At 42.7% G+C, this 25412-nt stretch overlaps 3 protein-coding genes across 3 annotated transcripts; 2 read left to right on the forward strand and 1 right to left on the reverse strand.

Annotated features, from left to right (window-relative positions):
- Positions 1–2254: 2254 nt before the first annotated feature.
- Positions 2255–8299, reverse strand: LOC131260562 (sodium channel and clathrin linker 1-like). Its single transcript, XM_058262327.1, has 5 exons — positions 8021–8299; positions 7504–7774; positions 5501–6036; positions 5161–5225; positions 2255–2531 (listed from the first exon to the last, which is right to left on the reverse strand). The coding sequence occupies exons 1-5, from the start codon at positions 8297–8299 to the stop codon at positions 2255–2257; spliced, it is 1428 nt and encodes a 475-aa protein (XP_058118310.1).
- Positions 8300–8739: 440 nt separating this feature from the next.
- Positions 8740–9105, forward strand: LOC131259399 (protein chibby homolog 1). Its single transcript, XM_058260880.1, has one exon. The coding sequence runs from the start codon at positions 8740–8742 to the stop codon at positions 9103–9105; it is 366 nt and encodes a 121-aa protein (XP_058116863.1).
- Positions 9106–23414: 14309 nt separating this feature from the next.
- LOC131260602 (fibroblast growth factor receptor 4) lies at positions 23415–24782 on the forward strand. The gene is made up of 4 exons (XM_058262373.1): positions 23415–23544; positions 23621–23730; positions 23828–24059; positions 24133–24782. Exons 1-4 carry the CDS (start codon positions 23415–23417, stop codon positions 24780–24782), a joined length of 1122 nt encoding a protein of 373 aa, XP_058118356.1.
- The last annotated feature ends 630 nt before the right edge of the window (positions 24783–25412 follow it).

Consider the following 25412-nt stretch of genomic DNA (forward strand, 5'->3'; position numbering starts at 1 on the left):
TTTTGTTTGCATTAGTACATTGTTAATAAATTTAGCTTTTTGCTTAATAATTACAGAAGAGTCGAAAAAGCGCACATAAAAATAATATAATTTCATGCTCAATCTACGTTCTAATCATTAAATTTTTAACCTTATTTAACTTTAAACGCTGATCAATGTAACGCACTGTCCTGAAGGTGTATAAAGTCCCCGGCTTAACGATGCAATGCACTTTGATGCGTATCTTTCCCATTTGGGAAAACATTGCACCGAAACGATAAAGCTGTCGCCACCGAAGAAGCCACCCACACGACAGCGCGATAACAAATAAGATTACTGCCATGGATGCACCCGTGCTCGATGCAGCTACCCGTGTTTGTTACAACGCAACTTCATTGGCGACACCCAGCATGGGGAACCACTTTCTTGGTCGCAATTAAATTGACTCCTCGCTAACGCTCCCAGCGAAAGCCGGTTTGTTAGCGGTGCGATCACGGAGTGTCGTCTCCCACAAACCGAAACCCTTGGAACCGTCCAGGAAAAGCATACAGCACACGCGTTCATTCTGTCGGTGCCAGTTTGCGCATCTAGTGCCGAAAGTTTTCCGACGTGTCCCGCCCCACGAATTACGAGGTAGATGCACCGCGTTGACAAGAGGTTCTTGGTTGAACTCTCGGCTGAAGGAGAAACGTTAGTGACAAACATTTAACTTGTAGCGAGTCACAAACACAACCCATGATCTTTTTCTTCGGAGGAATTAAGAGGGATGTTTTAGCTTTTAAGAGCTAACGTTGTTAAAGGCAACCGTTTCGCCACGGTTTATGATGTAATGGATTAAGATTAAGCGTCGTCGTAAGTAAGATGGCGTACGATGCGTACGAGGAACATTCCGAACGAAAAAGTCGCTATGCAGCTGGGAAGGTGTTTAACACTCTACGTGCCACCAATGTTTAATATCTATGCAAGAATATGTACTTACGACTTTTAAAGTAGGCCCATGAAATGAACATGTAAATCTAATTGAAAACACATTGTTTTACTTGATCAATTATATTTTACAGAACGAAGGCTTTTTTCTACAACAGAGATTCTCAACTATTCCATTATCATACAGGTTTGATGCGAAAACGAAGTGTCGAAAAATGTATAAAACAAAATCATATATTTATTCATACATATTCATTACAATCTAAATAATAAAAGAAGCAAAACCTGCAGTTTCATAGTTGTATCTATAGGATTTTACACTGAAGAATAGCTTTCATTATGGCACTAACTAAATTGAAATGATAATTTGAAATCAAATTTCAAACGACAGAGCTACCTTTTTTCATGATACAAAATATTTCTTATTGACTATTATTTATCCTCCCTATGTTGAGTGTTATATAATTCACATCCAAAAAGGCTAGTGTAGGTTTCGGAAAAATAACTTATCATATTTACAATATTGTTAAGAATAACTTAACATATAAAGTCAAACTTATCATATAGTCATCGATGAAACATTTTACCATTATTTTTTATTACTGTACAACTTTACAAAGTATTCTCGAAAACTTTCACTCAGTCTTTTACTTTCCCTTCATTACTGTTCTGCAACTCGTAGTTTTATTACGTTGCCGGTAATACATAGGGACTTTTGTTATGAAATATTTTTCTAATCACAGTCCCTGTGCTATGCTAACCCAGTCGCTACCAATCCGCAGTTCCTTCGTCGGATGAGCAAACAGTAATTTGAATCCATACCAATTGCCAAATGTATCGATCCGACTCGCTTTCTTCTCGACCAATAACCAACGGTTACCAAAAGGCTGTCCCGGAGCTCACCATCACTATTTCTTTCCGAGTTGAATCCACAAAAGCCCATTTCAGCTCTTCGATTACGTCTAATTAAGGATATTGCCCCGTAGGACGGGACCCGAACAGTCAGTGCAGTGAAATTTGTGGCATCTCCATGGGAGTTGTTTCGTGAAGTTTCATTATGGGCTAAAGAGCGCGTTCCGTACCGACCGTTGCTAATGAATATCAACTCGAACTGGAAGGAAATTGGGATGTATCTTCCGGTTCAGTTGTTTTGGTATTCAAGATCTGCTGCTGGCTGAGTGAGGCAATCATTTTGGTTGATTTGGTACGAGTTTATCGTTGTTTTGGTATTTCGCTATTCGGCTTCTACGAAACAAGTGCGGCTTACGTTGGAGAAAACATTAGGACTTTAAGTTCCATCAACTCGACAGCTCCATCACAGGGACAAACAATGGGAAATTTCCGACCCTCACGAATGCTGCGGTGTCTCTGCAACTCCGGCACTTCCAGTTCCAGCAACGGCAACATCAACATCAGCGTCCGCCTCAGCTGAACCCGATACCATTAATAGTTGATCCTTTAATTGATTGTTTTCCGCTCTCAGCTGGCAATTTTCTCGGTGCATTGTTTCAATCTTGCGCTGCAGTTCGCCGGTCACCGCCAGCATCTCGCGCTTCCAGCGGCCCCTCAGCTGCTCGTTATTAGCCAGCAGCCGCTGCAGGTCCTCCTCGCGGGCACTGCAAGCTCTTGGGGAGCAGAAGACGAGATAGCCGATGAGCAGACGAGCGATAATGAGGAAAAGGATAAAAGATATTGTTGAAAGAAAAAAACCAAGAAGCTGCATTATTGGATCGTGCGGTAACGTGTGGTGTGGTGGCTTTAAAGTGGCAGCAGTGCAGCGGGATGCAACGCGTCCATTTACCATCAGAATTCGCTCGTTCCAATCGGCGCTCACGCAAGCGAGCGCTGCGGGGATCGAAAAGAAGAGAAAAACAAAGTACCACAAGGACGGAACTGTTTGCTTGGCTGTTCTCGTCGTCATCCCCATCGTCACCGTATACCCAAGGAGGACTAAAACTAACCACATAGTGCCACGGGAGGACGATCTCTGCCTTCCGCCTGTCGGCACCAGTGACAATGATCGAGCTGGAGGAAAAGGATACGCTTGCTCTTGCCTTCGGTGTTCCGATACAATCGATAAATCTATCCACAGCATTACGATGGAATCATTCCATCAGCTCGTCAAATGTTTGTTTTATCATTTCTCTCAAGCTGTGTAGAAATTAGTCCCCTCCAGTGGGTTCGAGTGTTCAATTAATGTTGCATATCCTTTGTCGTATAATATTTGTGGAGCCAATTTTTCATTGGAAAATAAGTGAAGGAGAGGTCACTACGGAGACAGAACTGTTACAAAATTTAAGAAAAGTTTAATGAGGACTGTTCAAATTATATTAGTTATTGTATATCGCAATGCTTACATAGTCAATTTAATCACAAATGTAACACATTGAAGAATTTTACTTTAAAATTATTGTTCCCATTTTAATTAAAAAGAGTTTGACTATGACGTATATGTTACTAGGATATTAAATTATTTAATTTGACAGAGAAACTCAACTTAGACACGAACACATTTTACTATCAATTTGTTGAAATTAAAAAAAAATGTTGTTCATAAATTAACAGCAACAGCAATAAAATTATTTTTCATAACGTCAAATACTAAGCTAATTTTTGTTTATATACCACATACAATTTTTCCTAACTGAAGTACTATGCTAGGTTTGTATAAAAAATCAATAGGGTAACTGTACCAATAGTGGTGCACTTAGTAATGTAAATACCAATTAGATATAATTTATGAGTGTTAAGAACACAATATTCTACATATTTAAATCAATTATGATCAAAACATGACTTTTCTTCTGAAAAACATCTATTTTCACCGTAAAACATACAAAATACACGAAAAAAAGCGTATTTTTCTTCTTAGTCGGTTGTTCCTATTATGGTGGAATGGTTCCTATAGTTGTGGTATCGTGTTCCTATAGTGGTGGTAGTACGAAAAACTTAAATATATTTTGACTATTACTTATTTTTGAAGCATATTTCAAACAGAACGGTAAAATACTCTTTGACCAATGCGTTGTCATTGAAAGGACTGTATTGTTTTACCGAAATATGTCCAATTTGAATTCATTAAAAAATGCTCAGAATATTACAGCTAAAACTATAGTATATGCTTTATAGCGTATCCTTCACCCGCTTTCTTTTTTCTTTCCTCTGCTTCTTCTGCTGAGCCTTCTCTCCAGTTCCGCATTGTTTATTTTGTAGAAACAGAATAAAATCACTAAATTTACCTGATTATATCGGCCAAAACCGGAATAAAACTAAAATATACTTGTGAAAAAATCTATGGCTACTATAGGAACAACTTGGGTTTTTGTGCCTATAGTGGCACTATGGTAAAAACTATAAAAATATAATAAAATTAAGGTAAAATGCACTTATTTCGTGTAAATTAGTTATATTGGAGTACGTGAGTAGCGAAATCATATGGTTTTAATGATTTTGTAGTGATTTGTAGCCTTAAGGAAATCATGATATTCGTTATAGATTCTTAAGGAATGCAGCATGTTGGGACAACCTGTTTAGAAAATATGAATTTTGGAGCTTCTATATTACGGAATGAGATGCTTCATCTTTTTAACACTCCGCAGAAGATCAAAGAACATTTCATAGAAGAACAACTAACTCCATTGTATATATATCGGCGTAGAGCTAGGATTTTATTCCACTACAACCACTATTGGTACTAGCTCCACTATGGGTGCACTTACCCTATATAACTTTATTTGATTATATTTATTTTGATCAATTTACCAACGAAAAATCACAATAATATGCGTTTAATCTTTTTTATATACATCTTTTAGCACATTGAATATGACGTCGTCTTTTTGGTAAGGGTAGAAAATAACATTTTTCTTTAAAAAATTGTTATAAAATTAGATAAACTGCTTAAACAGCTCTATGTATTGTAACAGTTAAAAAATAAATTCATCCATCGTTCAACTTCCTTCAACATTCAGTTTCGATTACATACTTCAAGATTTAGAATTTTCCAAATGGAAAACCAGGCACATCGCAGGTTGGCGATCTTTCAAATTGTTGAACGGCTTCGCGCCACCCGCTGAGTTCGCTCCGGAAGATTTCCGATTCGATGCTCTGGAAGCCATTCATTAATGCATGATTATGGAAAATCGGCAGTGGCAACAAAGCACCAAAAAAGGACTTCAATATATGTAACTTAGAAATCGAGAAAATTAAGTCCACCACTCTGCCCACCCTAGCGCGTCGCCCATTGCGGCTTACCTGTTGGTTTCCTTTTCTTTGGCCATGGTTTTTTGAAGTGCTTCCATCTTGAGCTCCATTTCTACCTGTGCAAATTGAGAAGGAGAGAGAGAAAAAAAAAGAATGTTCAAATTTCCCATTCTACAGAACGACAAACGGAGGACCGATATTCCGAATATCCGCAATCGGTTGGAGGAAGCAAATAGAATATAGAACGAAGAAGATCCTCCAAATCGCTCGAATCAGCAATCTCGTAAAGGGCTCTACGAAACCGCATTCGAAATGCAAACGAGCATCGCCGGCACGGAGTAGGGAGGCTCAGGACTCCAACTCACACACACACAGTCACACATACACTTACAATCATCTTCGAAGCCGCCCGCAGGTCCGTGTCGAGATTTTGGTTCGTTTTCAGCAGCGCCCGGAACTTGTCCTCCACCGTCCGGGCCGCCGTTTCGGCCCGAGCCGCCCGTTGACTCTGCGCCTCCAGTGCGGACCGCGTCAGCTCGAGTGCCCGCTCGATCTCGCCGATCCGCGCCTCGTAGCCGCTCCGCAGGCCGGCCAGCTCGTGCTCCACCTTCCGGGCGGCCTCCTCCATCACCTGGCCGATGGTGGACGCCAGGAAGTCGCACTCGTCGCGGGCGTCCCGTTCACGCCGCACGACACAGTTCTTCTCCTCGATCGCAGTGTCCGCGAGCTGCAGTGCTTCCTGCACCTTGGCCAGCGCCACGTGCTCCCGGTTCATGTGCTGCTTCGCGAGCGCATTGGCCGCATCGAGCAGCTCCTCCAGTTCCGCCTTCTCCCGCATGGTGCCCTCGAGCTCCGACCGCAACTGGGACTCGCTTCGCCGCAGATCTTCGATTGCCTTCGCTAATGCTTCCGTTTCCTGTCGTTGCGCTACGCACCAGCACACCAATCCAGCGCGGGACCATCCATTCCAGAGATTGTGGCGATGGTTGTGAAAATCCACCAGAAATTGGAGTCCAGATGAAAGGAGGAGAAAAAGACGAGCAAATTCAAACGGTAGGTAAGGTGTGAACCGACGAAAGGTTTCCTAGTTGCAGGGGAACGAGGGGCAATATCGGTACCTTATCTATGTAAGGAAAAGGAAAAACAGTATTCTGATGGATCTTTGGTGCTGTTTAAATTTTAAGGCTAATATGTTTCCATTCGCAACGTCCACAAAGGACAAAATGATTCTGCGGAATAACTTTAAATTATTTGAGAGACATTTTAGTAAGTATTACAAGTTTTCTATCTGAATTGGAGTTTAATTATTGTTCGACAATTGTTCTATACATTATGAGCAAGAAGATTGTAATCATTATACAATTGGTCATAACTGTATTTGAAGTTTCTCATAACAAACATCTGTTATGTGTGTTTTAATATTGGTTTCCCGATTCAGGTGACTGATTTAATTTGCTAGAATACATTGCTTTAGACACTTGCCCGAATGCTTTTAAACAATCTTTTTAACTGCTCTTTTACAAGCTATAACTTCGTTATTATTTATGATGATTTTTCAAATCAAAGCATATTTCTGGATTGGCATTTTTAGGTTTTGATGTACCCCTTCTTTATTCCACTAGTCACGGTATAAAGCAAAACAGATCGAGACGGAATCTTTTTCATCTTTTATATTTTCTACAAAAAAAATGTAAGCTAAAAAAATACACTAGAAGACAAGTGTATTAGGTCACCGTTTAAAATTAATTTCATACTTTTACGATTACAAATGACGCCAAAAATTGACCTTTAATATGTAGATTTTTAAATTGTCTGAGAACTACCCTGGTCTTTACACGGAGCTAGCAGGTTGATGCCAAAACAAAACAAAACACCAAAAGATAGTTAATAAATATACTAAAAAATATCTGTAGATCACAAAAATTTCAAAATTTTAGGAAAAGCCTTTTCTTTTTCGAGATTTTACAGTCAAATATTGTGTAAGGGGTCAACTTACCGCTATTTCTAGTGTTAAAGATCTGCCTTCGTAAATTTAATTTTAATTTCTTTTTCGTATGTTTTTCTTGATTATGTGGAGTGAAAAGGATTTCATCATTCCATTGGGGTTACTGGTTTTCTTACGGATAGAATATTGCCCTGTGTGGCCCTACTATGGTTTTTTTTATATCCTCCAAATCTAGAAATGAATCTCTTATCCCCCACCACTCGCCGGTTATTGGAAGCCAGAAGGGAAAAAAGACAACCAAACCGCGCAAGGTTTGCGCTTCTATCATTAGCATAAACTTCAGCGCGACGGGGATTCCGGTATGAATCCGCGGTAGATCCCAATCACCCTTCTCCGTGCCCAACACCCCAGCTTCCCTTTGCACACCCGCTTCCCCCTTCAGCGCTTACCTTCCGTGCTCTTCTCCAGCGCCGCGCTACGCTCCAGCGCTTCCGCCCGTTCCTGCTGCAGGTGTCTATTTTCGTCGATTTTCTCCCCCAGCGCCTGCCGAACGCCGCCCAGATTCTGTTCGAGCAGCTGCACGGCCGCCGTGTACTGCTGGCGCAGATCGTGTATACTTTTAGGCTGCTTCAACTGGCGCCGATACTCGTGGATTTCGAGCTCGAGTATACGGATCGTACGCTGGGAGCTTTTCCACAGCTTTTCAAACGTATCCTTTTCCTGCGTCCGGGAGGGGGTGGGGTTTTTGAAGAGCACATGCCGAAAAAAGTCGAAAAAGATGTCGGTTAGCTTCGCGACACGGTAAGGGTGGAATATTGAACATGACAACAACAACAACAGCAACAGCAGCGTGGTGGGGGGCGAATAAAAGAAAGAGGCAGACTAAATCCCGTAAAAAAAACGGGGGATATACATTTATATTGGATCCCTTCGCTACCACGCTTCTACCGGGCTTGGCTTCCGAACCTCTATGATCAGCTGGATTTGATTCTGCTGGTTCCGGATCACTTCATCGCTGACACGTTTATAATCCGGCTCCGAGAACGGGTGGGCCGCTGGCCCGGGCGAACCCTCCCTGTCCCGCTCGTACAGCTCCTGCAGCGTCGCCCGGACGCGCTCGTGCTCCTGCCGATGGGAGTGAATCTCCTGATCGATGCCGTGGCACAGCTCGTTGACGTGCTTCAGTAAATCACATCTCTCACGGTCCTTTTCACGACGACTGCCAACGGTGGCCCCGTCCGGCATCACACCGGGACGGGTGCTGGAGCGGGCGAAAAAGCTACGGATTGATTACGACCGACGACGGGACCGTTTACTTTCCCGGACACTTCACGCGAAACTGTGAGCGAACCTGGCAGGCGTTCAAAGGGACATTAAAAAACAAAAACACACCGTGTGCTGTGTTGATGCAGTGTGCGCGTTTTGTTTGCGTTGCGATTGCACCGGCGTTACCATGGCAACGAATGGACGAATGGTTGCTTTGGTTACGTCCACGGCAGCCAAACAAATCGCCCGACTCGGACGGCGGACCTGCGCGTGATCCGTGTTTCAGTCGATTGACGGCTGTCAAACGCAGCCGGATCGTAAACAACCGGATCAACGGGAATCCGCGCGACAGGTGAATTGACGAGGTGAAGCAGCAGCAAAAAACAGCCACACGAATCCTTATCCCCGGCCACGACAGGATGCCGATATTTCAGAAGAAATTTGCACTGAAAATTGCCCCACCGCGCACCCATCGACTCAACATTGGCTGTCCGCCGCAGCAGGAGGACCTCGACGACTTCCGGAGCATCACGCTGAATCTGGTCGACAAGCAGCTCTGCTTCATCGACGGCGTGTGGATGAACGGGTTGAAGCCGACGGCTGGGGGCTCCGCGGCCGCTTCCTCTTCCGGTGCGACTGCACACTCGATGGACGATCTGCTGCGAATGAAGCGCCGCGTGAAAACGCTCGAGCAGGAAAACAATATGCTCCAGGTGAAGCTGGACGTGCTGGTCGACCTGCTGACGGAAAATGTGATCGAGTTGAACGAAGCCAAAAACCAATAGTGAACAATGTTTGTTGTTAAGCTTATGTATGAGATAGAATAATCATATGGTTCTTTAAACTTCAATAAAGATTACTAAATAATTAAAGCGGTTTTGGGTAAATTGCTGTCATTTGTTGATAAATATACGTTAGTTGATTAGAATTGAACGACAAGCAGGAAAATATTGAAATAGATGAAAGTTGTAAAACCGATGTTGGTGTAGCAGTAAAATAAATGGATTAATTAATATGGTTTCTGATGCACATCTCAACATTTTAAGATAAACGCAACATTTTGGAGCAGTTTTTTTAATTGCAAAGATTCTCACAGGTTTTGTTTTTAAATGTAGCCCTGTGTATGTAGCTGTTTGCTTATCCAAATCGATTTTTTATAATGAAACAAACATAACGCACAGCGATAACGAAAGTTTGGTGGTTCTGTTATTAAAATTTGTAGTTTATACGTTATTTATTACCAAACTGGTTGAAGAAAAAGAAAAAAGAACAAGCAAAGTCGTTGGAAAGTCGAAAGGAAAGTTCATGGTTTTGTAAGGAAATATCAAAAGTTAAATCGAAAAAAATCGAAGGAAATGAAGCTCAAGGACTGCACTACATTAAGGCCGTACAATATGTACCATTGGGGCTCCCATATGTTCACGCGCAGTAAGACAATTAGTATTAAAAATTGGTAAGGAAGAAGTGTTATTCTAATAAAAAGATTTTTGAGAGCGCTCCCACAGCTTTCTACAGGAAGATTTTTACCCAGAACAAATAACCATAAAACGAACAGTATTACAACATATTTTTGCGTATACTCGATTTCGTCCTGAATAAGCGTCATTTGCGGTGTTGAGGTGGAAACAAGGTGTCGGGAGTGGTTTCGAAGCTTTCGAAGCTGGAATTTTAATGTCGAGGACGCTGTTCACTGGAATAAAACTACTGTTATATTATAACGTTACTAAAATTTGATAACAATATTTGCTGCTTCATTGGTAAAAGTGATTTGTCGTAAAAAACGTCCGTTGCTTATTTTCAAAGCAAATAGCTGTTACTTCATGCGTTACTAACGCTGGGATTTTACTCCCTAATGTAGTCTCTCCAATGGTAAGATTATTTTTTAAGTTGAACAAAAACGTTGAAAAAGACATCGTTTCAATCTATCTACAATTACATAATTTGCATTCCCACCAATGAATCATTGATGTTGAAGAAAGCATTTTTCCAATCCCCGGTGGCAGCTTTCATCAACCCTTCTCCTTTCTCAGCCTTGTCGACAGCTCTTTAGCAGGAAGCCCTGTAGCACCAGATTAAGCTCACCGGGTTACCAAATTAGCCCGAACCGGAACCCTTTGATGAATGACGGGTATGGCACGTCTGTTTGTACCGGTGCCCCTTGGGTCTGGCGAAAAAAAAACCCTGGATGTGCGCACACCATCTCTTCTGCCCTGCTGCCAATTTCAGCGGCTCGTTTTTCGGCCCCTCACCCTCTGCGGGAACGGAAAGCAAAACAATGAAAAAAGTGGAACACGTTACTGAAAAACAAAACGTCCGGCGATCACTTGCAAAAACACAGACACATCCAAACACCTGCCACAGGGCCTAAACGGTGCGCTTGGGAAAGCGAAGCATAATATGCCAAAAAACGAGTGGTGGAAAACATCATTTCAGTAACAGTTTGCTGCACAAGGGGCAACACAGCCGCGTGCAAAACCAGCATCCGGAGTGAAGCCAGCTACAAAAACGATCCCGGTAAGGCCGACCGAAAGGCGCACCAAAACAAATCCGCCCGCTCGATCTCGTTCGCTTCCTTTTTTGCCTGTTTCTTCTCGGGCAAATAAAGCGGCCTCTAAGGATGTGTGTGTGTTGGTGGGGAGGGAATAAAAACAAAAAACTCCCACCCCACTGCGGACGCTTCTGGCAACCGGATGGACGGAGCCACCATTCGGGGAAAGTCGAGTTTTTGAGGCAAGACTCCTCGCACAGCTTTCGGATGATACCCTTTTTCCCGGTTTTCTTCCCGCAACCGTTTGAAACCGCACCGAAAATGTAGCCCGCACTCACGTTTGCGCGGGTCTCGGAAGCCTAAGGAACCATTTTCCACCCCCACGCACATGTGCGAGGTGGGGCCCACGTCCCAAGGGGTCCCCAGTTGGGTGAGGGTACGGGGGCCGCATACTTTCCAGTGTTATTTTTTCATTTCATTTTCCCGGCCCTGGGTAGCGGGCAGATTTCCGGCCCTCGGGATAAGCCAGCCGAGGGTTGGGAACCGTTTTCTGGCGCTTTTACTTAAACTCTTGCCCACCGGAAAAGGGAACGGTCGGAGCGAAAATGGCGATAAAATTTTAACACACTCCCTTAAAACAAAACGAAAAACAAACCAAAACGCCCGCTCAAAAACACAAACTCTCGGCAAAAGTTGGAGAAAATAAAATGCCCACAACGCCCCACGGGAAAATGGGCACAATTTTTGCCAGCGTCATCAGCCGCAACCGGCGAGCGCCCCGAAAATCCTCGGTCACCCGTGAGACCGGGCGGACGTCGATGATTGTGTAATTTCGTGCAGCCTAACTGGCCGGACAAACTTCGTGCAACCGTGTCCGGGTCCGGTGTCCGGTGGGAAAGATTTGATTAGCCGGAGCGTTCGGCAACATTTTCAATCGGACGCCATGCCGAAACGGTTCCCTAAATGGCGAACCCGAAGCGAAACTGCGTGTGGGTAAGGGCGCAGCCCAGAATTGGCGTTAACGGCGCCGATGGTGTCGTATTGTGGCTAATGAATTATGATTTTCGATTGGCTGAGACCGAAAAGTCCCGGCGCGGCCCCGAATGCCGTTGCCAGCAAGGATATTGGGAGGATTTGTTCGATTTCCTTGCGATAGATTGCAATTTCCAAGAACCGAATTTCATGCCCGACTTCTGGTCCGTGAATATGAGGAAAAGTGTGCCCCGCTGCAAAAGGCAATTGGTCGTGTATATGAAAATGAAATGAAAAGTTTCCATCGAGTAGGCGAAGGTGCGGTAATATGCGCTTCTAGCAAACTATGATTTAATTACTTACACAAACAATAAATGCGTCGAATTCACATCGCTTGTGTAGGACCACAGCATTAGCCCTCAATCTAGACTAGAGAGTAAAATATTCCACATGTATAGAAATGGCAATCCTTTGTATTTTCACATCATCATAATTTTAGTAACAATAATTAACTACGCTGAAAAACTCTCGCCTTCTCTCTGTCTCTCTCTCTATTAATCTATTTTTACTACGAAAACGAGGATCAAAAGAGAAGTTTGGAAAATCACTCAGAAGTTTGGAAAAGCACCAGTTTTTAACAATTCGCGATAAAACTAATCGAATATACGCAAAAAAAAAAGTCACAGATGAAAAGAAAGGTAACGAAATAGCTCATACACAGTAACAAACGCAATAAGCATTCCTTTAACTGCTACTTACAATACTGGGATTGGTATTCCAATGCTACCATAGAAAAGAAATATGTAATTTAGGATATTACATACGAAGAGAAGTTATGCCTGAGTTGATTTGATTTAGTAGAGGATTATGCACCAAAATTTACGTTAAACAATGTGCTAAACAAAAATACTTTATTAGGCTTTTTGGCCAAACTTGCAAGACAGCAGACAAAATACGTGCGAACTTAAAAAATGATATCAACATGTTTTAGATACAAAGTACTTCCCAATCATACGTAATTTGTATCGTATGCTTTTAATTTCCATGCAGGTGTTAATTGACCCATGTTCCCCTAAGAGGGAAAAAAAGCATCTAATCGCGTGTGGGCGAAAAAATCCCAGCCCAAACTCGCCTGGAAAAGCATTCCGTGAGGATTGAATTCTACTTCGGCTAGTGTTGCAACCATTTCCATGGAAAACGGCGGAAGCCAGCAACTCCTTTCGCCGCTGCACGATGCAAACCCGGGCCAAACCAATCGGTCGTGCACAGCCGGAAGTAATCTCACGCTGACACTGATGCCGCACAAATTGCTTTCCGATGAAGATTCCAGCCAGCTGACGAAAGCTGTACCGTCTGGCACGAATCCGGCGCAAAGGACGGCCGCATCGTGGGTTCCGATGAAAGGAAACATCCGCCCGGAAAACCGACATTTACGGTTGAGTACGACTGTGTCCGCAAAAGGGTTCTTTTTCTCCCTATCCATTCCCTATTTGCGTCTTTTCTCGTTCATTCGAAGGTGGGGTATTTGGTGGTAAGGTTCCCAAGCCACCGCCCAACCAAGCCACACTTCGACCCATCGATCGTACGTGTTCGGCGTGTGCATGTTGACGCTATGAAAGGGATAGTTTTTGTGCGTAACCATATTGAGTTGCTCACGGAAACGAAACTATTCATACCCAGCGGTGTGCTCGCGTCAGAAGGTCTTTAATGATGCGTATCACTAGGATGAATCCTCTGGTTCCTGGAAGCTCCTTCATTATGCGAGGCAAACGATAGAGTTGTCCTGTGGCTATCTAACAGTAATGATTGAGGCAAAGCCTCCGACTACCGTTATATTGGTGATTCTGTAAATCACCTACCTTCCCAACCATGGCGTGTCCACAAAAAGCATGATTAACGGGGAAAACGTGGTAATCACCCTAACATAGACTCATTAGACCGATCGAGTGCTAATATTTCCATCGCATGACTATTATATAACACGGGAGTGGGCAACTGCTACTAGTATCATGAAAGAGAATAAATAATATTGAGTGGCTTTAGTTTAACTGTGATATTTAATGGCCTAACTATGGACGTTAACAAATATCTCTCATCTATTGCCTTATGCTAAAATTTCCCAATTTTCTGATTCACTGTTTACGCCTTTATTAATTTGTATTTTTTTTGTTTTGTTCCCCAATATTACTTAACATTTCCCATACGTTTTCCAACCAACGTAACCCTATCGCCGGTTAACATTAATGTTTGCCGAACCCTGCTGGTAATGAATCCGGTGCCAAAATTGTACATTCCAAACACTCTTCAAGCCCCGGGATTCTGTAGCCGCCGCCAAAACAAAAAACAAAAACGTAAAACCAGTAAAACAACCGTCAGTCTACGCCACTTGGAATGCCACAGTCATGCTCAATCCACCCCCGGATTCTGTCGAGCCGGCCGATAATCACGGCGCATTGTTTTATCTAACTGTCAGACAATACCGGTCGGAATGGACAGCATCGTGGCCGGATCTCGCCGTGGCCGGGACCTAATATCGCACTATCTTCTCCAACGCCGCGCTTATCGTTGGCAGCACGATTGGTAAGGACGGCACCGGTACCGGAGATAACGGATCCATGCTTTAGAATTAATCTTTTTATGGTACGGCCCTAGGGTTGTTGTCAGTCGGCGGCCATGGATCGTTATGTTCGGCCACGAAACGAGACAGCTTGGACACGCCGAATGAAAAACCGTCCGTTGCGCTCTGCCATTTTGCGATTTATATTCGGCGCTTCGTTTAATCACTTTAAGAAGTCGCTCGGGCGTAGGAGTTCTCAAAACGATTACTGTGTCCACCGGAATGGCAAATGATGCTAAAGTTCGGGGCAATAATTTATAGTTGACAGTCGGGCTAGCTTCCAGCACTCGCAAAAGAGAAGTCCCAAAATAATTCGAAATTCGTAATTAAGGCTAACGCCTAACAATTATTGCAACTTCTTTCAGGACCATCGTGGATCATTTCGATCCTATCAAAATACCTTATTATAGCTTTTATAATCGCCTATGTTTAATACCTTTCCTGTTTTGTTAAATATTATTGCTTACAATAAGTTTCCTTTATTAAATCTCCTTTTTTGCACAGCGCATGTACTGATACTCAATATCAGAATTTATTTGGTAATAAAGAATTAATAAAATCGACTAAAGGGCTGTCAGATTCTGCATTTTTTTAACTTTTTGACAATTTACAATATTTTTGGAACGCTTTCGGGCCTTTTTTGTTCCACCTATAGTTAAATTTAAAATTATCTAGAGTTATTAGATTAACTGACGGGTGTATGAAAATGGTACCGAATAGTAAATAACTAAAACGATTTCCAGAACATAAGACCATCTATACTTTTTTAACTAGCGCGATTAAACACCACGCCATAGGTGTGGGATCGAATCTCATGTCCGACACCCTGTGGTATGACGATCGATCTAAAGTATCGTCTTTCGGTCACAGAAACACTCTCTTCGGAGAGAGGCCTTGTCTCACTAAGCGTTGTCATGCCAACTAAAAAAAAATAGTCGATGAATTAATAGGTTTTCTTTATTTTTCTGTAGATTTTCATATAACTTATGACAAATGTTTGAAAACTTTTCTTTAGTTTAAAGTCTGTTTTTGTTATAACAAAATCCAAAATCAAACTTATTTGTTAGGGCATTTCCCAAAAAGCACAAAAAAAGTTCACATGCCCCCTTTCTATGATCTTTTTCTATATTTTACAAGATGACTGACTTCATGTTATGGCCATGGTAAAAATTTGATTAGAAATCTTTTCCTACCAAAATTCAACGGTACTGTGTTCAAACATAGTTGAGCAGAATTGGATCATGGATTGGATGGATTAATTAACAATTAAAAAAGGTCCACGCAGCAATGCCTGACATAGACCGGGTTTTGCAACAAATAAAACTGTTTCTCTTCCATCTACCAGCCCCAGTTAGCCCTAAAGTAATGGCCACTACTGTGTGTATCGACAATCCGTAGATGTTTACCCAGTTTCGACCGCGTGACGCATCCTGCGCGCACATGTGAGCGTGCAGAGTGTGTTGACGTGTTGCCCGCCAGTATTATTATTTATCAGATCAGCCCCAGCACCAGCACCAACGACGGTGGAAAAGATAGGGAAAACATGGCCCCACCGCAATGTCGGAACCCGGCCACAGGTGGGTGATTTTACCACGGTCCCATCTGCGGTCCCCCGAACCGCGCAGCCGAGCGGCGAAGGGGTGGTTTCCAGTCAATAACAATAAAGTGTGCGATACGGTGTGTTTACACATTTTTCAGTCTAATTTTAACCGTCGATCCGTGCGGACACCAACGCCCTTACCAGCGTGGCGTTTATTGAACCTTCGCTTGGGCGAAAAACGGGCACCCGTTCCGGCAAGTTTTCTTAGGGCACTCGGGTTGGCGCAATTTTGCGCATTACTGTGCATAAAATTTACGCGTGTGCTCTTAAGTGGGGGCTTACTTTTCTGTGGAGAAGCAGTGCTGAAATGTGTGTAGTTGATGCCCTTCGTTGACGCCAGCAAATATCAACATCGGATTCACGTGGGAGGAAATCTAAAAATGCCAACAACATTGTGTGGTGATGGCAACTGTGACATCATAAATGATACCTTTTCTGCAAACGCCTGTGAATAAGAATTGATGTTTTGACGTGCGAGCAGTTATAGAAATTGTTTTCAAACCTATTGTTTATGTGTCAGCAAAGTGAAACGTTTCAATAATTTTCATTTATAAAGTAGAAAGATTCCTGCAAGCGCGTTAAATGTAATTTAACTGATTTCAAATGTTACGTTTTATTATGTTTGCAACGGAAGAGAATTTGTCAGAAGGAAACGGAAATAACTGGCGAAACTGGCAAAAAGAGTGTGCCACATACAGGAAGCAATTGTAGTCTGAATGTTATCACGGCATCGAACAAACGGTTAACTTCAAACACTCTTGTGACATCTGGCAGCAACACTTGACAGATGCAATCGAACTCGAACATCGATTGAGATCGTCGATCAAACGGAAGCCCGTACAAGCGACCGTACATTGTAGTGGGGAGCGAGTGGTAGACAACTAAGCAAAGGACAAACCAACTGAACTGACGAAACTGACCATCGGGTGTCGATTGCCGACTAAGAAACAAGCTAGCGTCCACCAACACACCCTTATCAGACCCGACTACACACGCACTACAGCTGGTAGCCTGGTAGCTGTTCGAAGCCCTCGAAGCCACCACCAAAAGGGTAAGTATGGGGTAGACTGTGTGTTGGCTTTTTGATATCGTTAGTTTCACCTTCTTATCAGCGAACGTGATGCACCCCGACCCTTTGGCTACGCTATCAGGGCCGACGACGTTGCGAACTCCCTTCGATCATATTTCCACCATTTGTGAAGCTAAAACCACTATAAGCTGGGTGTAATAAAAGTTTATGAACCGTGTAATTCCTACCGCCAGATGCACGACCTGTACGGTGCGTCGATAATGCTCAAATGATTGAACAATACTTGTACAACGATGCAACAAACCACCGGGTTTATTGCCATTAAATCCAACTAATAGAGATAAGGAAAAATAACCGCTATTTCGAGCCACTTTAATTGGTATTTTATCGGCGAGAACATTATGGGATTCTTTATCATCTTAGAGAATGTGTTTATAAATATAAGGATGGGTTTAGAAGTAATGGGATAACTTTGGATCGATTCTTTCACCTACATTAGCATCATTTACAGGACACCTTTATGGCATTTGTATTCTTTTAGCTGCCCGGTTGACAGAAATTGACATTGTTGCTGGTACTATGTAGTTCCAGCAAGAATCCCAGCAATCTGCCATGGAAAAACTTGCTGGTACTACATGACAGCTGCAAAAAATTTGAATTTTTGTCAACCGGGTGGTACTTTTATCTGTGATGAGTATGTTAGTGACTTACAAAGCATTAGACAACAAGATATGATATAAATCAAATGTTGTAATAATTAATGAGGATTAATGATGGAAATATTATGAGTATAAATCATTTAATTAAACTCAATTGCCATTTGGTTATGTAACGTATTCCGTATAAGGCCGAGTGTGGCAAGTACTACATTTAATAGTTTAAATTTAAAAAAATTACTGTCATTTATGTGTAGGTGGCAGTTGGAAAATGTATTCAACAATGGGTTATTGTGGGGTTTTTTTCTCCCACTCGGATAATATGGTATTTCATTTTGTGCGAATTTTGATCATAATCACTGACACTTTTCCCCTGCAGAGCACCCAGAAGTGACATAATTTCTCGAAAGGTACGGATTACTGTATACTTATGAGTTTATATCGCTTGGAGCTTCTCCTCAAGTCCTTGATTCCTGCGCAAAACTTAAAAACAACAAAACTGCTACTGCAATCCGTCTTACCCGGAAAGGAAAATTCCGTACGTCTGATGCTGACAATCCTTAACCTCCTTGCACGCTGTTTACCCCGGACGATGAATGCTTGCGAATGCAATGCGAACAATGAATGCACATAATTAAATAAATTAAAGTTTGAATACACTAACGCACTGAGGGGCGGTGCTGTGGACGGCGGCGTTGAACGACGAAGCGGCCACAGAAAATAGGGGGATGACATTTTTGCACACTTTTGCAGCGACCCTGGAAATGAGAAAGAAAACTGCACATCGACGACAGCATTGGGTGATTTCGTCGAGGAAAACAACGTTTTCCTCCACCAGCCGTCAGCATAAGCGGTGCATAATTTATCCTTTTCCGCAAAAGTCGCTCTCTCGCGACTTGGATACAGCTAACGGCAGAAAAAGGGAAGAAATGGTATACTCAGAAAAATATTAGCAACTGTTTAACTTCTTCTATTATGCAACTGACATTTCTGTCCCGTAGCCACTTTACTGCGTACCCTTCCCACCGCCGGACGGTCGGTTCTTCGTGTGGAAACTTCCTCCCATATCAATTATTAATTTCATCCTCCTCGGCATTATCTCTCCGACTGCATTGTACTGCTGCCACCGCCGCCACTGTGTTATTACAGTGTGTAAACTCGGCTCCGTGCTTTAAGTAAACGGTGAATAATGAAATGGAATGAGTTTTGGGTTTTGCAAACCAGTCTACGGCATCTTATTTCTACGTCTTGCATGCTGGAGCATACAATTTCCCAGAAACCGAAGTCTAGGAGCTCTGTAAAATTGCGCAATCTTGTACTGCTTTCCACGGTGTGGTAAGCTTTCACTTGTAAAAGGAGACACGCGTCTGGACAATCTGACACAATCACAAAGCTCTTAAATATCTATTTTATTTTCGTAGCCTTTTTTCCTTCATTTTAATGGAAATGAAATGTTTTTCGCAGAATTGTCCTTGTTTTGACTTTTGCTGCTTTTCAAAATCGTTGACCGTTTTTATTCACTTGTACATTTAAACCATGGCGCAGATAAGTTCTAATGTTTTTTCTATCATTATAATATTCAGTACGTCGTTCGTGGTTATAAGGTCTCGACGCTGAAATCTGCATCGTAAGCTTATAACAAACTTGGTATAATCTTCCTTATTCTTCTGTATCCACCTCTGCTAAAGTCATTTGAGAAATGAGTCTGAGGTACCTTTACCGGTGAGAGGCTTAACATTTCTTTGAATGCAAAAACTGGGTAAATAGGAAAGTTATGTTAACAGGAAAAAAACCAAAACTAAACCAAAACGTGCCATAAAATAAAACAATGCTGTGTAGGGTTCTTGTAACTTTATACTTAAACCCAAAACCAACGTACATAAGAAAAGTTCTAACAAACCCCATCCAAATGGCCATCGGGGCTATTCTTCCGTCCTGCTGTCCATCCAAGTAAATGCTTCCGTCTTCACCTGAACATTCTACGACCACTTAGAAAAACTTCGTACTCATGGTTGGCCAATTGAGAAATTAGCTAATTCAAAACCCAAGAAAAGTCACCGATTCGTAACAGCTCCATTCGAGAGAAATGTCCTTCCAGACGTTCCCAAGCTCAGCCGGTGTCCTTTTCGCAAAGGTTTTGGGAAATTCTTGCCCTCAAAGGAAATTTCCGATGTGTCAGCGATGGGAGTTGAAAACTTTGCAAAACGATTCCATTTCTATTTGGTACTCGTTCTTCTTGCGATCGATGAGGTTTCCTGAACTACTACGCAGAACGTAAACCTCGAGCCACTTTTAACCTTGGCAGAACTTACCTCACTCGCTCGAACCTCGGAACCGTAAAGAAGAGATGATGTAAAAGAGCATTCGAAAAACATTCCTCACCACGGCTGTGTTTTGCTAGCACCGGGAGCCAGATGCTCCCGCTCAAGATATCCCCCATTCTGCTAACCTCTTACTCAACCCCGTTACCAACAAAAGTTGGAAAAATATTTACATTTATACGTTCCATAGTAAAAGCATACTTCCAGCTGTTCCGCGTGAGACGAACGTCGAAGTTCTGTATGATTTATTGGTGTTTCCCTTCTTTCGGTATGATAATAGAATAATGAATGGAAACCACCTTACGAGTAGATGCTGCATCGACCCATACCTTTCCATATCATCGCGGCTTACCGTTGGGTTATGATCAAAAGTGAACCTTAGCGTGCAAAAAAATTAATGAAAAGCTTCTTCAATGCTTAAAACTCCTTTATCCATTTCTTGACGCTCATTTCTACTCCATTTTCAGTGTGTAGTAGCTACAGGACCTTTTAGAGTTTACTTTAGCTACCTGAACGCTTCGGTTTAACTCGTTTAACAACGTCGTCGTTTCGTCGTTAACAATGTAAAACTATTTTTCAAACATGTTTTGTATTTGCTCTAGCACACACTGTTTTTTTAGGCTCAAATGTCAGAGTATTTGTTTTTAAGCCGATCTGTTTCCTTTACACCAAGCAATCGAAGGCCAAGACAACAAAGTTCTGCTTCCATTTACAGATCAAGGTATTCTAAAAAACATAAAATTAAAACCAATTCACCAAAAAGACTAAACAAATAGTTAGCTGCAAAACGTTGTGGCATGGTCTTAAAGCAATGAATTCTACTGTTAAGGTTGAGTATTGGAAATTTTGTAAAAACTAAGCTACTTTTCAAAGCTCCGTTATGAAGAAAAATACTAATAATCGTTCTATTAGGGCTACGATGCAATAAAAGAGAAATTCAAAGGTAAAATTATCGGCTTGTTTCGCACCCTCCATAAAAGTATCAAAAATAAATCTCCTTTATGAAGTGCTTAAAACAACAAAAGAAGCCTTTATTACAAAAAAGGGTTCGATTTGTTTCCAACAGTCATTGTATGCAAACAATTGTTTCTTGTATTTTTCATTATCAGAAAAAACAAACGGAAAGTTGTATATAGTATAACTCTATAGACCTTTTTATGTTGGTGTTGCAGCAACCAAACCTCTAATTTAAATACCTCACCAAGGACTACACCAACCATGCATTCCTGAATTCTACAAACTTTAAAACCGCATATTGTTGCAGCTGGCCCTCATCCAAAGCAGTGCTTCTTTTTCCTTTTCCATAAATTTCAACTCTCAACCCTACCCCCACTACCACGGAAATATTACTCCACCCTTGTTGGACGCGCGTTCGGTGAGAAAAACTCCAAACTTATGAAGAATGAATAACCACCACCCAGAAAACCTCCAGCAGGATAATGCGCACGAAAGTAGTTCCTTTCTTTGTTCCTTGGGTTGCGTTCGCCATCACCTTCGCGGTAACTGTGCCCATTTTCTTAAGTTTTCCCCGTGTTTTTCCACCCAGTTGATGCCAAACCGCGGTCGGTCGCGGACAGCGAAAGGTTGAGAAAAAAAGACCTGGCCCAAGTCCGGAGCGCGAAAATCCTGCGAATCGTATAAATAATGATTTGCAGAAGGACTTTGTTCCGTGTTCCCTAGCGTACGGTTCCGGCGACTAACGCATCCACCCACCCGCCCGGTCGGAATGGGACCGTCCCGCGAGGTTTGGGGCGAAGATTCAGTCGTCGTCGTCGTCGTCTTCGTCTGCAAGCATAAAACTGGAAAGAAACCAAACAAGTGTTTGATTTATGGGCTGGATGGTCCAACTGGTTCAAGTGCAAGCGAAACTCTGCCAGCCCGCCAGTCTGTCAGGACCACCTCGTCCCGGGTACCAGCAACAGGAAAATGGGCGACAGAAAACTGGGGAAAATAAAGAAAACTCGCCGCCGTACTGCTCATGCCGCCTTCCGGCCGCCCCACCGTCCTTCGGGTGGAAATTATCTTTCCTTTAACCTGGGCCGCACTTCTCCGGTGCTTTCAGGAAATGTTGCTCCGAACGAATTTACTCGCATTACTCGAATGAGAAGTAATGGTGCTTAGAGTGTTCTTGTAGCGCCGGTCCATGGGCGCCGGAAACGTCTTAAGGAGTGATTTGCTCAAGGCGACTTGTTGTGGGCGACGTCAGGGCAAAACAGGGCCCCGATTCTTACAGAGGCCTTAATATTTGGTCGTTCAGTCTCTATGTACTGCAAATTAAAAACCCCATAAGTCACTCAAAGTAATGCATTTTATTAGCTTGTAATAAATTTTCAAGAGACATTCATATCAGTTTATTATATGCGCATTCCATCGTTCCTGTTCACCGGAAACAAGTGGCAGCTGAACAAACTATAATTTGTCATATATTGCAAATAGAAGGCGCCACGATGAAAATTCAGATGAGAAATTTAATTATTGAACTGTACACTAAATCAATAACCCGACTTTTGAACTTCCAGATTTCCAAATTTAAATTTGTCAAAATGAAAAAGATTCTTGTGTTTTAGCTGTTTTTTAAATTTTCTGTGTTTTTTTTTTAAATTAAGTAATATCTTCCGCACTATCGTTGTTTGGTCACATTGTTCTTTGTTTACAAATCGAAAAAACCATCGTTTGCGTATGTAAACCATATAATACAGATTTCCGTGAAATTAATTGTGATTCTAACAATCATCACGACACATATTTTAATTTTTCTAACTCCCTAAACAATTCTGCTATCGATTTAAGGAGTAATACAGGAGGAGGCGCTTCTCAAGCATTTCGTAATTTTTTTTTTTAAATTCAATCTGTCACTACATGTTTTATTTCAAAGCAACTCTCTCAGAAGCGTACATTCGCTAACACAAGCAGTATCGAAATCGGAATGTTTCCTACGAATTATAAATAATCCCAACCTTGAGCCGATCTTCAAATATTGTCTGTGTTTTCAGGCTGCAATGCGAAAATAAAACAACTTCTAAATGTTTACATTTCAACGCGTCCGTTGAATGAGTGATAAATGGATGTTTCGTAGTTGGATTACTCACCTTGCAGTGCTATGGGAAAAGGTGCAAATCCACGTGCGCTCAGGCCGTGGAAAAAGAAATGTACGAGGGAAAACACTGAAAACCTTATCCCACGAGCAGAATTTTCATTACTACAGCACAACTGAAAGGAGCGCACTTTCACCACGTGTTAACAGATTTGTAACCAGTTTTTACTTTGCACTCCACGTTTCTTTGCAGCTTCCTAGTTTAGTCCGACCTAGAAACATGGTCGATGAGCTAGTCGGTGCTGAAATCGAAGTAGCCACACGTTATTCAGAAAATGCCTTTTCCGCGTGGTAAACGAGCACGTCAGATATCGCCATGAAGTGGGTGGATAGCTTTGAAAATGCATCCATCGGTGCCGCTTTGGCAGTTTTGCTGTTCTTGCACATCGTCAACCTACCGCCGCACTCGGTATTCGCCGTCCGGGCATCCACACCTGACCTCGAAAGTAAGTTTCCGGTTACATCGGAAAGGACAGCCATTTGTGGTGCCTAAACACAACTACTACTTCCTTCCGCTTATAGTTCTCGATGTGCAGCAGTGTCCCGCCGGTAGCGATATGCGGATGACGTGCGGCATCAAGGAGCATCATGCGTATCACATGAACTCGTCCTACGCACAGTGGTACTTCAAGGTATGGCATTAGGCGGAAGCGCCCCCACGTGGAGTGAGTTTTTGCAATCCATTTTCAATGTTCTCCATCGACGAACCACGCTGTTCGTATTGTTTAGCCCTGCGGTGGAGGCTTTCATCAGATGGCCTGCAGCAACCGGGCCGAGCTGGATGAGCAGGAATGGCATCCACTTAATTGCGGCGACAAACGGTGCCACGTTACGCTGACCGTACAGAACACGTCTGACGCGGATGCCGGACTGTACCGCTGCACAATTCACCCCTACCGGACGGACAATCAGACCCAGCTGGATATTCAGCTGGTGCGGACGTTCCAGCTGATCGTGACAAGTAGGACCATTACCAATAGCGCAACCAGCTTTAGGCGCTCTATTGATATGACATTGCCCCATCCATTTTCCAGAGTCGTTCCTTGATGAGTCAATTCCGGCACCGGAGCTGCTGGACAACTTGCCGGCCAACACGACGGCCATCGTCGACACGCAGATCGTACTGCAGTGCCGCGTGCACAGCAAGGTGCAGCCGACCATCAAGTGGTTCCGACGCATCAACAAGCAGCTCGGCGAGCACAGCTTCAACCAGAACAAGTCGATCCGGTATCTGGAGAATTTCTACGAGCTGCTCCCATCGGCCGGTGAGAAACTGCTGTCCCACGATGTCTACCTTAGCAAGCTGATCCTGTACAGTGCGTCCGAACGGGACATCGGTATCTACGTATGCGTCGGCATCAATTACGGTGGTGTAAGCATGGCCGACGCGTACGTTAATCTGCTGCACGCCAATGGCACCCCGATGGAGGAGTCTCACGGTGGGTACGTGGACCTGATGGTCCTCTTTCTGATACCGGTCGCGCTGGCACTGGTTCCACTGGTGGCGTGGATTGTGCTGAATGTTATACGTGCATCGCATCACTCGGAAGAGAAGGGCCTGGTGCCACTTAACAGTGCCTCGATTTACGAACCAGCCATTGCAGCCAAAAGTGACAAAAGTAAGCGACGAAGTAAAGCTGAAGGAAGGCATGAACATGTATACGAAAAAATCAATATGGTTTAGGATTAATTCATCATTCATTAGATGAACTATGTGAAACTTGTAAATAGTCGTCTTAGATGATAAAATAAATGTTACAATTACTGTTACTTTAACTCGGTTGACTTCACACTATGTACTTTCGTACTTTTTCATAACGGAGCTTTCAAATATTCAAGTGCAACTGTTGTCGGAGCAAGGCTCACCGTTCCGAAAACAAAATGGAATGAACCCACGGACGGTAACAACGGAATCCGACAAACGAATTTGATGTACAAAGTTGTTTGTTCCTTTCCTTCTATTTGATAGTTCTATTGTTCAACATTGAATGAAAAACCTTTTAACAAAATGGCTATTTTCGTCATCATGGCGATTTTATTTTACATTCTGACCAGCTTGTTCCAGCTAACTTTGATAAATATTTTGGTTTTTCAGGCAACACTGCTGTCACTTTCATTCGATGACCAAATGTCAGTCTAAGTCAAAGCGTTCCCTGAAACAGACGCTGTTTGTCGTGAAAAAATCTTTTTTACATGTTTTACCAAGAATTTCGTACAATTGCGTTTTATTTTTTGAGACTTATTTCTTAGTTGTTTACAACATAACCCCGAAAAACCTGTACTAGTGTGTATTTTTGCGTTGTTCGTTGTTCTG

The sequence above is a fragment of the Anopheles coustani genome, chromosome 3 (genome assembly GCF_943734705.1).
Source record: "Anopheles coustani chromosome 3, idAnoCousDA_361_x.2, whole genome shotgun sequence".
NCBI lineage: Eukaryota > Metazoa > Arthropoda > Insecta > Diptera > Culicidae > Anopheles > Anopheles coustani.

Bases quoted from the DNA above. Each gene is read 5' to 3' on its own strand.
- LOC131260602 (XM_058262373.1), top strand. From the start codon at position 23,415: ATGAAGTGGGTGGATAGCTTTGAAAATGCATCCATCGGTGCCGCTTTG. The intron at 23,731-23,827 runs GTATGGCATTAG...CGTATTGTTTAG, and splicing joins ACGCACAGTGGTACTTCAAG to CCCTGCGGTGGAGGCTTTCA. The intron at 24,060-24,132 runs GTAGGACCATTA...TCCATTTTCCAG, and splicing joins GTTCCAGCTGATCGTGACAA to AGTCGTTCCTTGATGAGTCA.
- LOC131260562 (XM_058262327.1), bottom strand. From the start codon at position 8,299: ATGCCGGACGGGGCCACCGTTGGCAGTCGTCGTGAAAAGGACCGTGAG. The intron at 7,775-8,020 runs GTTCGGAAGCCA...TCCCGGACGCAG, and splicing joins AAATCCAGCTGATCATAGAG to GAAAAGGATACGTTTGAAAA. The intron at 5,226-5,500 runs GTAAGTGTATGT...CAATTTGCACAG, and splicing joins GGGCGGCTTCGAAGATGATT to GTAGAAATGGAGCTCAAGAT.
- LOC131259399 (XM_058260880.1), top strand. From the start codon at position 8,740: ATGCCGATATTTCAGAAGAAATTTGCACTGAAAATTGCCCCACCGCGC.